This window comes from Achroia grisella, unplaced genomic scaffold (assembly GCF_030625045.1).
Source record: "Achroia grisella isolate CSIRO2021 unplaced genomic scaffold, CSIRO_AGI_Agris_v1 utg504, whole genome shotgun sequence".
Classification (NCBI taxonomy): domain Eukaryota; kingdom Metazoa; phylum Arthropoda; class Insecta; order Lepidoptera; family Pyralidae; genus Achroia; species Achroia grisella.
This window is the reverse complement of record NW_026712899.1, coordinates 470,147-483,864: the sequence shown is the minus strand read 5'-3', so window position 1 is coordinate 483,864 and position 13,718 is coordinate 470,147. Positions and strand designations below refer to the sequence as shown.

At 31.2% G+C, this 13,718-nt stretch overlaps 1 protein-coding gene across 1 annotated transcript in view; it reads right to left on the bottom strand.

The window, feature by feature from the left end:
* Nucleotides 1–13,718, bottom strand: part of LOC131846200 (kinesin-like protein CG14535) — a 520,617-nt gene that overhangs the window by 427,640 nt on the left and 79,259 nt on the right. Inside the window, exon 3 of the mRNA XM_059195447.1 lies at nucleotides 11,907–11,979. Coding sequence (XP_059051430.1) covers nucleotides 11,907–11,979 — 73 coding nt within the window. The remainder of the gene's footprint in view (nucleotides 1–11,906; nucleotides 11,980–13,718) is intronic.

The window sequence follows — 13,718 nt, the reverse complement described above, 5'->3', positions numbered from 1 at the left end:
GAAAAGAAATATTAATACAAAAAACTTGACGTTTATAGACTTCTAAAATGTCCTATATGAAAAATTACTGATTTGATATTTCAAGAAATTTCGTGTACCAGCCTATTTATTGTTCTTTTATACACGAATAGTAATGGATTTGTAAGTAGCACTAAATCCGCTATCATCTTATGACTTGTGCCACTAGCAAACAATGTCATTTCACTTGTTAGGTGGCCGAATTGATTGTCTTCTTTATGGCCGCAGTAAAAAGCGAAAGCAGTAAATGGACTCCACAGTAATTAGTTCCTGCAGAATATTTCACGTTTTATTCGCGAGCACTCTGTTCTTTTAAAGTATCTTACTTGTTAATCGCTCCGCCCGATAATTTATTGCGAAGCGATTAAATAACAATGAAAGTAAAGCTGCACCAATTATTTAAGAGAGCAAACTAAAGTTGCACCAATTATTTAAGAGAGCAAACTAAAGTTGCACCAATTATTTAAGAGAGTAAACTAAAGTTACAACATTTATTTAAGAGAGAGTACAAACTATATAATTGTTTTACAACAATTATATCAAAGAGTAATCTAAAGTTACAACAATAATTCAAAAGAGCAGCACACAAGTTTCTTACTCGTTCTTTATGTGATGAGACAGCTTTCTGAATGAACATAATAAAATAAATATGACTATTCAAAAGTGATGAATGAGTGAGTAGGTGATGAAATTAAGTTTATTTGAATAAAGAATTTTCTATTCTATTCTATACTATTTTAAAACTACACTTACTTATAAGGGAACCTATTTCATCTATTTATATACATAAGTAAATCTGAACTGTCTGTTTGTAATTTCAAATTAACAGTTTTTTTACATGATATAACATACTTGCATCACAAACATATTTGAAAAAAAGTTATCTGTCTGTCTGTTTGTTTTTGTTAATCTCTGAAACAGATAGTTCGATTTTGACGGGACTTTAGCTCGCAGATAGTTAATGTTATAAGGAGTAATTTAATCTACTTTTATTTTAGTTTTTTTATCTATCTTAATGAAAATAATCCAAATGGCAAATCTGTACTGTTATCACTAGATTTTTCTAAAAAATAATAAATGTTTCAAACTTAAACTGTAGTAGTAAAAATATGGCAGGCCCAATAAAAGAAGCGGATGCATTGCGTGAGAATATTTATATTATTTAATTTTGAATTTTTTGTGTGCAAAAGATTAAATTTTTTGCACACAAAAAATTCAAAAAATTCAAAATTCAAAAAAATCCTTTATTCATGACATTTATTTGACAGGACATTTTAGCCGCTTATGAACGTCAAATTTTTACATTATAATTTTTTTTCCCTACCGTCCAGTTCGGTATATAGATCCAATTGAGAAGAACTGGCAAGAAACTCAATTGAATTACTTTTTTTTTATAGGCCTATAATATAAAAGTGTATACATAGCAGACTTAAAACCTGATTACTGGCATTCTCTACCAGTCAACCATCGAATTGATCAGAGACAATAACTTTTTTTTAATTTCAAACCATAATGAAACATTCCCAAATCCGCAATAATTCAATTGATGAAACAGTAAATTACGCAATGATAACATTTAATATCATCGAAATCCGCCAAATCCATGTTCCAAGTGGACTTATTAACGCTGATTTATCACCGTCTCGCCCCGCGGCTCCGCCTGCCATCGCCCCTCACCTTCTGCAGCCATTTGCTGAATCACCCGCAGTTAATAGTCTGTAAATTTATTTATTCAACCTCTCCATGACTGTCTTTATTTGGTGTTAATGTTCTATAGTTTGATATGAATCGGTCCATCATTTGAGAGCGTTAGCATAATCTTCAAGATTCAAAATCATAGGGTAGGAATAAAATATGTATATAATATAGAATAGAAAATCCTATACAATAATAATAATATTCTCAGGACAATTCACACAGCGCCATCTAGTCCCAAGTTAAGCTATCTAAAGCTTGTGTTATGGGTACTAGATAACTGATACAAGTATATAGATTTTTTTTTTCCTAAATACATACATATCATACATAGAAAACACCCAGACCGATACAAACAATCATACTCATGAATACAAATGTTTGTGTCGTGCGAGGAATCGAACCCGCGACCATCGGACGTAAAGCGATGTGCTAGACCGCTAGACCACCGAGGTCGTCGGTCTATATATTCTAATAAACTTAAATTTAAACACTTTTGAATAGCTAGTCATGTTTTTTTTAAACTAATTCTCATTCGAATAAGACCTAAGCTCCAAATAGGCAAATATAATTTACTACCTACTCGCCCCGGCTTCGCACGGGTGTTGTATATATATAAAACTTCCTCTAGAATCACTCAATCTATATAAAAAAAACCGCTTCAAAATTCATTGCGTAGTTTTAAAGATATAAACATACATAAGGAAGGATAGACAGCGACAGCGACTTTATTTTAAACTATGTAATGATTTGTAGAAATTTTTGCATGAACTAAATTAGTAATAGAAATAAACTTTATTCAAACAAACCTAAATTTAAGCACTTTTGATTAGTCACACTTTTATTATTCTAAAAAGCTCTCAGTCAGAAAGTCTCATCACAAGAAGAATGAGCAAGAGATTTGCGTGTTGCTCTTATAAATAATTGTTGTAACTTTAGATTTTGAAGTTGAAATGTGTGAATACAAACTACCAACTAGCACTAATTCAATTAAATACTCAAATAGAGAAAATATTAAATATACAACCAACTGGTTGAGTTACTAAATAAGTAGTAACTATATACAAACCTTATTCTTAAATAACTCTATGTATTAATAAAAACTGCATTAAAATCGTGAGATTTTAGTATATAAGACGAGTTATAGTATATAAGAAGGCAAGAAATTCAAAAATTTGTAATACATCCGTGCGAATCCGGGACGGGTCGTTAGTGTTTTATAAATTAGCACATTCCCCCATTAGCTCATTAAGATGCTTTTGTGATGAGTTCTAGTGGAAACCTCCCGCGGTGGGAGGTGCAGACTCCCGGCATGCGGCACCAGAGCGTGGGCGTTTGAATAATAACTGCAATGATGGCCGATTGTAGACCGATCATCTGTGAAGAGATGTGCTGATTTTGTTGACATTTTTCAGGGTTCCGTAGGCAAATGTGTACGGCTATTATCTTTACCAAAGGACAACAAACTGGATTACAAATAATAATAATTTTTGTAAAGTTAAAAAAATTATTATTTATTTGTTTGCTAAATGGTAGTTTCGAATCTTACTAATAAATAAAAGTACGTGACATGTAGCACCCCTTAGAGATATGCAAATGTTCAAATTAAATCATATTCAATCTTATATATCTATAATATATAAGATATATATATAACTCAAAGTTGACTGACATAGTGATCTATCAACGCACAGCCCAAACCACTGGACTGCATGAAATTTGGCATGCAGGTAGATGTTATGACGTAGGCATTCGCTATGAAATGATTTTGATTAATTCTACCCCCAAAGGGATAAAATAGGGGATGAAAGTTTATATGAAACTTTGTCAATTTTAAACCGATCGGGCTGATATTTTGGATGCATAAAACTTCTATGACGTTGGCATCCCCATAGAAAGGATTTTGATAAACTCCACCTCTAAGGGGATAAATTAACGCGAGCGAAGCCGCGGGGAAAAGCTAGTATACGTAACATGTTTGTAGAAAATCCCGCACGAAGTAATTTGGGCTTCTACTCACCTTTAAACAGGCTAATGAGAACTTATAACACTTAATCAAAGAATCACTCATCAGTTGATATATTTAGTAATAGTTATTGCAAATTCCGCAGATATAGCAATAGTATTATAAGTTCTAGTTGAATCAGTACACTTTTTTTTTAAATAGAATTCTAAGTTGTTTTTTATGTTTTGTTAATTGTCAAATGTCGAAGTTGCCTGTAATTAAGGTTGCCATTAGTATAATAAATAGATTGTAATGTATTATATATAATGTAATTGTGTTGGTGTAAACCTTGTTGGTGACCTAATAAATAAAATTTAAATGAAATGTGTACGGCTATTATCTTTACCAAAGGAAAACAAATGGGATTATAAATGCAGAAAATTTACTGGTTGTTAGGTCGCAAGTCACAATTGTCAATGAGCAGCAAACTCCTTGTTTATAAAACAATACTAAAACCGATCTGGACTCCGGCATCCAACTGTGGGGGACTGCCTCTCACTCCAACATAGAAATCATACAACGATTTCAAAACAAAAAAAAAATGTTAAGGATGGTAACCAACGCACCTTGGTATGTCACAAATGAACAATTGCATCATGATCTGGAGGTAAGAGGTTTTGAAACAAAATCATACAAGGAAAGAATAAAAAATCATCCCAACCGCTAGGAAAGACACTTATGAAAGAGAGCCAAACTAGTCGCAGACTAAAACTCAAAATGCCTCAGGATCTTATCAAATAAACAGTGTACATGTAACTATCTACTCGCCCCGCTTTGCACGGGTGTACATGTATTATACATATATTATATCTATTAAAAAAACCGCTTCAAAATCCGTTGCGTAGCTTTAAAAAATTAAGCATATAGGGACGGACAGACAGCGACAGCGACTTTGTTTTATACTATGTAATTAAGTAGGATGTGTGTGATACCGAGCATGCCATAAACAAGAACCCAACAAACACACAACTCAATGTTCAATTGTGACAGATTGCAGTACATGAAAGCACAAAAAAAATGACAGAAATATTTCAACTACCTCGATGGTGGATTAAACACCGTTACGCTATCATATTTCAAGAAAGCAGTAAGAAAAAGAAATTAAAACGTTATCCGCAAATAAAGTGTTAGGTTACAAATAACAAACGTGCATGGCCATCGCCCTGTTCTCGTATATAGCATTAAATATGAAAGAAAGAAAGAAAGAAGGAAAGAAAGAAAGAAAGAAAGAAAGAAAGAAAGAAAGAAAGAAAGAAAGAAAGAAAAAAGAAAGAAAGAAAGAAAGAAAGAAAGAAAGAAAGAAAGAAAGAAAGAAAGAAAGAAAGAAAGAAAGAAAGAAAGAAAGAAAGAAAGAAAGAAAGAAAGAAAGAAAGAAAGAAAGAAAGAAAGAAAGAAAGAAAGAAAGAAAGAAAGAAAGAAAGAAAGAAAGAAAGAAAGAAAGAAAGAAAGAAAGAAAGAAAGAAAGAAAGAAAGAAAGAAAGAAAGAAAGAAAAAAAGAAAGAAAGAAAGGAAGGAAGAAAGAAAGAAAGAAAGAAAGAAAGAAAGAAAGAAAGAAAGAAAGAAAGAAAAGAAGAAAGAAAGAAAGAAAGAAAGAAAGAAAGAAAGAAAGAAAGAAAGAAAGAAAGAAAGAAAGAAAGAAAGAAAGAAAGAAAGAAAGAAAGAAAGAAAGAAAGAAAGAAAGAAAGAAAGAAAGAAAGAAAGAAAGAAAGAAAGAAAGAAAGAAAGAAAGAAAGAAAGAAAGAAAGAAAGAAAGAAAGAAAGAAAGAAAGAAAGAAAGAAAGAAAGAAAGAAAGAAAGAAAGAAAGAAAGAAAGAAAGAAAGAAAGAAAGAAAGAAAGAAAGAAAGAAAGAAAGAAAGAAAGAAAGAAAGAAAGAAAGAAAGAAAGAAAGAAAGAAAGAAAGAAAGAAAGAAAGAAAGAAAGAAAGAAAGAAAGAAAGAAAGAAAGAAAGAAAGAAAGAAAGAAAGAAAGAAAGAAAGAAAGAAAGAAAGAAAGAAAGAAAGAAAGAAAGAAAGAAAGAAAGAAAGAAAGAAAGAAAGAAAGAAAGATAAATATTTTATTCAGTGCTATAAATATGAAGCTGCTGAGGAATAATAAGCACTTTATTACTAAAATAGAACTATTGCATACAATTTAAAATAAAAGAAATGATTTTTGCTTTATTTGTAGTTCAAGGCAGGAATATTTTGTTGCTGATTTTTTGTTACTAGAATTATATATATTAATATTAGAAATAGTAATAGAAATAATCTTTATTCAAATAAACTAAATACAAGCATTTTTTAACTTCTCATGTACGGGATTTTCATTTAAAATTAGACTCAGACACCTAAATAAACTGGCTTTAAGAAAAGACACTCAGTTTTAGTTTCTCGCCAGTTCTTCGCAACTGAATCCTACAAAACTGAAAGATAGTGAAAAATATTACCTAATTACAAAAAACTTCAAGTTCATAAACGGCTAAAATGTCCACTTCTTCATAAATTATTTTCGAGTTTAAATTTGAATAAACAAATAGATTCAGTAGAAGAAATAGCATAGAAAACAATATAATAATCTTTTAACAAATAGTTATATAAAGTTTCTATTTTCTGTGAATACAAATTACGGCTAGTAATGTAACATTAATGCAAACAAAACCGTGTGTAATATTAGGTTTCTATAATAAAACAAAGGTTATCAAATATGGGCAGGCGCCACACTGCGACGGTAGTCACTAATAATGCGGGTAGCCATAAATAGTGTTACACTAACGACCCAGTTGCAATGTTCATCCATATTTCCTTAGCTTCATTACATAGTATAAAACAAAGTCGCTGTCGCTGTCTGTACGTCCCTATGTATGCTTAAATCTTTACAATTACGCAACGGATTTTGAAGCGGTTTTTTTAACATCTATTCAAAATAGCAAGACACAAGTTTCTTTATCATTCTTCTTGTGATAAATCTGCGTTCCGAATGAGTGGTAGATTTAAAAATATGTCTGTTCAAAAGTGCTTGTAGTGAGTTCATTTGAATAAAGATTATTTCTATTTCTAATATTAATATAAATAATTCTAGTAACAAAAAAAAACTAGTAATAGAATATCTGTTCCCTGCCTTGAACTACAAAAAAAGTACGACTAATTTCTTTTATTTTATTACTAGCTTTTGCTCGCGGCTTCGCTCGCGTTAATTTATCCCTTTAGGGGTGAAATTTATCAAAATCCTTTCTTAGCCTACGTCATAGTAGCTTTATGCAGGCAAAATCTCAGCCCGATCGGTTTAAAATGTACGAAGTTTCATACAAACTTTCATCCCCTATTTTATCCCCTTGGGGGTAGAATTAATCAAAATCCTTTCTTAGCGGATGCTTACGTCATAACATCTACCTGCATGCCAAATTTCAGCCCGATCCGTCCAGTGGTTTGGGCTGTGCGTTGATAGATCACTATGTCAGTCACCTTTGAGTTATATATACTAGTACATATATAGATTGTATACAATAGTTCCATTTTAGTAAAGTGCTTGTTATTCCTCACCAGCTTCATATTTAATGCTATGTGCTTATCTCGAGATAATTTGAAATCAACTCTGCTGTATCTACATAAAGTTGAAGTTACTTTAAAATGAACGCCAAGATGTTTCTGATTCTGGAAAGTTCCGTGGTTTAGTAATTACAGATACCTTTTGCTGTTATTCAGATGCACGTAACTATTTTGTTTCATCCAAGTCTGGTAATCAAAGTTTAGTGTACTGTATTCTTCTGTCTGTGATAGAATTAACAGCTTCTGTAGCGTACGATAATGTGCTGAAGCATACAAAGTCCCTGATTAGATGGTTATTTCAAACCAGTTCTAACCTGCGTAGTTGACCGTACAGTATATTAGTAATTTTTAAAAATTAAAAAATCTTTCTGATTTTTGTTACTGGACAAATGAATGTTGGTGGAACAGCGAGGTGACAAATTGTAAAGTCAAAATAATAGAAAATAATGATTTACATCAGGGTCATAAGTTTATTATGCACCGTGGCTTCAGGTGTTTTTTTAAACAATAAATTACTTGACATACATTCCAGAAATAAAATTTTTTTATTTTTTTTTCACTTTTTTTATTAAATATATTTTAAAAAAAGTTTTTTTTTTTTTGTCATAAAAATATTGTTATTCTATTGATGTATATTAAAATTAATCTGCTTATATCAAGTGTACAAATCCTTAAGTTAATTAATCTTTACTTATTAAATTAATTATTACTACCTACTCACCCCGTCTTTGCACGGGTGTACATGTATTATATATATAAATCTAGAATCACTGTATCTATTAAAAAAACCGCTTCAAATCCGTTGCGTAGTTTTAAAGATAGAGACGGAAAGACAGCGACAGCAACTTCGTTTTATACTATGTAATGATTACACAATAACAAGTAAGAGGCATGCGATGTTGTCTACATGTGCATGATATGTTGATTACATAGAAATCGCTGCGCACTCATTATTAGTGCAATCAGATAATATTGTCAGTACTATGTATTTTAAGTTTTTCTAAAAAAACATTATTAGTGTTTTATATGACATTTAAATCTTTTTTCAGGCAGATTTATAACAGACTTTGATATTTTGTTATAAAAAACGTTAATAAAATTAACGTTTATTAATACGTGAAGCAAAAACTTTTTACCTCTTTTTACGATTATAGCGGATAGAGAATTATGAAATTTCCCACTCTTACAGTCTCTTACCGACAGTTCAGAGTGTTATCGAGCTGAGAACTGATAAGAGATTCAGCTCTTTTTCTTTTTAAACGAACTTGTGCATGATTACAAAAATACAGATTCATTTTCAATTAGGTAGAATAGAATGAGTACCAGCATATGCTGAAATTCAGAGTCTAGTGCGGTTGGTATACCCAATATGATCTAAACTGTATTTTTTTTATTGCAGGGTTCTTTCCTTTTTTATTAATTTTTTTTTTGCACCCGCCTGCGCTAACACACGCTGGGGGGCACCAGTGGAGCATGACGGAGGTCACCTGATGTGGTAAATGAATTTATCACGACGCTTTTCGGTAGAGGTCAACCGCAATATTGCAGCAATAGGGGAATTAGTCCACTTTAATAACAATACTTTGGTCGGTCCTTTGTAAAACTACGACTAAATAGAATAAGCTCTTTTCTACCTGAACAAGAATTTCAGATATCGATCCCAAATGCAGCAGGATTTGATAATCAATAACTTCTTTAACAAGTGTAACCACAACATGGCGTCAGGAAGAAGGAAGCAGGTGGGTTATTATTCATTTCAATACGCCTCCTAGTTATCACATCGTACGCAGCCAACGGGAGATAGCAATGTTTGTTTTACATCTAAATTAATCCGCTACATACATTTTAGACTTACGATTAGCCCTCATAAGGGGATCGTCAGAAGTACGTAATTTTCATAGCAAACACAGATTAGTAGTGTAAATATTTATAACTAAGTTAGATGATACGGGGTAATTAAAAGTTATTTATTTATTTATAGGTTGCTATAAGTGTGGTAAAATTGTATAGGTTGGGTTTAAAATAGTCGTGACAAATTCATCAAGAATTTAAATTCATTTATTAATATTTATTTATTTATAGGTTTAAGTGTGTAAAATTGTATGGTCAAAATAGTCTGAGACATGACACTGGTATTTTGCTATAAGTGTGGTAATAGGGTTGGGTTTAAAATAGTCTGAGACATATAGTCATCACTGGCACAGTTTAATTTAAATTCATTTATTAATATTTATTTATTTATAGGTTGCTATAAGTGTGGTAGAATTGTATAGGTTGGGTTTAAAATGTCTGAGACATATAGTCATCACTGGCAGGCTTGTTTAATTTAAATTAATTTATTAATATTTATTTATTTATAGGTTGCTATAAGTGTGGTAGAATTGTATAGGTTTGGTTTAAAATAGTCTGGGACATATAGTCATCACTGACCAGCCTTGTTTAATTTAACATTTATTAATATTTATTTTATTTATAGGTTGCTATAAGTGTGGTAGAATTGTATAGAAAATAGTCAGACATATAGTCATCACTGGCAGGAATTTAATTAATTTATTAATATTTATTTATTTATAGGTTGCTATAAGTGTGGTAGAATTGTATAGTAAAATAGTCTGAGACATATAGTCATGGCGGCTTGTTTAATTTAAATTCATTTATTAATATTTATTTATTTATAGGTTGCTATAAGTGTGGTAGAATTGTATAGGTTGGGTTTAAAATATTCATTAGTCAAAAATTTAAATTCAATTAAATCATTTATTTATAGGTTGCATGTGTGGTAGAATTGTATATTTTTAAAATAGTCTGCTTATGAACGTCAAGTTTTTAATTTAAATTTTTTTTAATATTTATTTTATTTACAGGTTGCTATATAGAATCCATAGGTTTGGTTTAAAATAGTCTGGGACATATAGTCATCACTCAAGGCTTGTTTAATTTAAATTTTTTTTAATATTTATTTTATTTATAGGTTGCATAAGTGTGGTAGAATTTATATAGGTTTAAAATAGTCTGAGACATATAGTCATCACTGGCAGGCTTGTTTAATTTAAATTAATTTATTAATATTTATTTATTTATAGGTTGCTATAAGTGTGGTAAATTGTATGAAAACTAGACATATAGTCATCACTGGCACGCTTGTTTAATTTAAATTCATTTATTAATATTTATTTATTTATAGGTTGCAAGTGTGGTAGAATCGTTCAGTCTGAGACATATAGTCATCACTGGCAGGCTTGTTTAATTTAAATTCATTTATTAATATTTATTTATTTATAGGTTGCTATATGTTTTGAATTTGGGTTTAAAATAGTCTGAGACATATAGTCATCACTGGCAGGCTTGTTTAATTTAAATTAATTTATTAATATTTATTTATTTATAGGTTGCATAAATGTGGTACAGTCTGATAAGTTGGGTTTTAAAATAATCTCAGACATTAGTCATCACTGACAGGCTTGTTTAATTTAAATTTATTTATTTTATTATATTTATATTTATATATATACATCGTTTAGTTATTCAGTAACACAATATACTTTAGATAACAACAATATTTTGAGATTATTCTTGAATAATTGTATATTGCACAAGGTATCTCGTTACTTATTATATACTAACTGTTCCCGTGACTTCGTCCGCGTGGAATTTAACTTTATTTTTAAAAGATAAAAGTAGTCTAAGTTATTCCTTATTACATCAGCTACCTGCCAAAGAAAGTCCCATCAAATAGCCATTTCAGAGATTCGCCAAAACAAACAGACCAACAGACAGAAAGACAAAATTTGTAAGAAAATTTATTTTGATAATATATTCATATGCATTTAGTAAAAACAGTTATTTCATTTTACAAATTCAATGTCAATTTTATTTATATTATATATTAAAAAATCGTTTGGCCAAATAAATAGAAGAAGGAAGAAGAAGAAAAACATTTATTGACAACCATTATTGATATAAACATACATTTTGACATAGGTACATTTTACATATATATGTATACACACAGACACACACATATACATCAATATATATGTATATACAACATACACACGTAGAACAATTACAAAACAACATCTATAATATTTATATACAATGGTTGGCAACATGGAAACTATCCATTCAAACGGGAATCGAAATTACGACGGCCTGAGCCGAGGTTCGAACCCCTAGTGGTAAAAAGTCGTATCCGTCAAGGAGTACTATAGGCGGGTTTGGAGTGCCATCTGCATTAAAACAAAAAAAACGGTCAACAGCATTAATAGTCGCCATCTATATTTATCGTATCGTCAGAAGTACGTAATTTTCATAGCAAACACAGATTAGTAGTGTAAATATTTATAACTAAGTTAGATAATATTTTGCTCGTGTAATTAAAATTTATTTATTTATTTATATAAGTGTGGTAAAATTGTATAGAAAAATAATCTGAAATTTTGACATTGGTATATTTTACATATATATATGTATGCACACACACACATACATATATATGTATATACAACATACACATGTAGAACAATTACAAAACAACATCTATAATATTTATATACAATGATTGGCAACATGGACACTCAGCATTTGCTGTTACAGCTAACTGTCACGGCGCTGGTATGGGGTTAATAAGTTTCTTTTGTTAGTTAGATTATGTGATACTTACAGCATTTAAAGCTTCTATTTCGTGGGCGCTGAGCTTGTATGACGCGTCAGACCCTACAAGTCGCAGATTGCATCTGAAATGAACAAAAAAAAAATGTTATTTACTCTGTCAAATACTAAGTACATATAAAACAATAAATAAATGTATTCAAAATAACAGTTGGCCTCGCCCACTGTAAACGCCAGCTGAGGTCTACAGCATTAGAGTTGTCCGACAAAAAAAAACAACAAAAAAAAGTATACAACATATTAATAAAAAACAAACAAATATTCATAACAAAACGTCAATCTTTATATGTATATAAAAATTACGTGTCACGTTGTTTGTCCGCGATGGACTCCTAAACTACTGAACCGATTGCAACTTGAAAGATAAGATAGCATCTCAATTTATAGTCGCAATATATAAATATATTCTGCCGAGTCTGCTAGTATATATATAATTACTAGCTGACCGCGACAAACGTTGTTTTGCAATATAAAGCGACTCTACGCTTTTAAAAAATAGGGGTTGGTGATAGAAGGGTGAAAATTTAGGGTTCTATGTATTTTTAATGCCACACTATAAAAAAAAAAATATTGCCCAAAAAAAATGTTAGTTGATTTGCAATATAAAGCGACTCTACGCTTTTAAAAAATAGGGGTTGGTGATAGAAGGGTGAAAATTTAGGGTTCTATGTATTTTTAATGCCACATTATAAAAAAATAAAAATATTGTCCAAAAAAAATGCTAGTTGTTTTGCAATATAAAGCTACTCTACGCTTTTAAAAATAGGGGTTGGTGATAGAAGGGTGAAAATTTAGGGTTCTATGTATTTTTAATGCCACATTATAAAAAAATAAAAACATTGTCCAAAAACAAAGTTAGGGTTGGACAACCCTTATCACTTAGGGGTATGAAAAAAATGCATATAAAATTTCTTAAAAGTCGATCAAACCATTTCGGAAGAATTGTATATACAAACATACTATTTATTCCCTCTTTTACTGGCAATGATGATCATTATGATGATAATAATAAAATAGAGCTGATACACATAAAACTTTTCCCCTCCGATCGATCCCCCGTCGAAATTACGACGGCCTGGGCCGAGGTTCGAACCCCTAGCGGTGCTCTCAGACTAAAGTCGTATCCGTCAGGCGGGAGTTGGCCTTCAGCCGCTCCATAAGTCCTTCCTTTGGTTTGGAGTGCCATCTGCACTCGCCCCCTAACGTCCGGTGAAGCTGTAAAGGCCAGCTGCGGCCAACAGCATTAGAGTAGTCCGAAAAAAAAAAAACTTAAACCATGCCGTGCACTGTTCTGTCATCTGGTGTTTTGAGTAGTCATGCTCACTAAAATGTCCAGATTTGTGGCGGCGTGGTGGGCCGGGTCATTGGGCTCCCTAAAATATGGTCGAGCGCAGTGGTGGCTGGCTCATCCGTCATACTCGTGAACGGGTGCTGCTTGTGTGGACTGGTCTGCTCTAATCACTATGACTTATTTTCTCTTATTAATTGTTTAACCAGTTGTTGTATATTGAATGTTTTTTTTCTATTTTATTATTTCATTGAATTAGTGCTTATCGGTGGTTTGTATTCACACACTTAAACTTAAATTGTAAGTAAGAATAAATTATTTAAAAGAGCAACACACAAGTTTCTTGCTTGTTCTTCTTGTGATGAGACGGCATTCCGAATGAGCGGTGGATTAAAAAAAAAAATGTTATGACTATTCAAAAGTGGTTCAATGTAAGTTTATTTGAATAAATGATTTTCTATTCTATTCTATTCTGTATTTCAACCGCTCTATAATTTCCGTTACGTGGATTTGCAG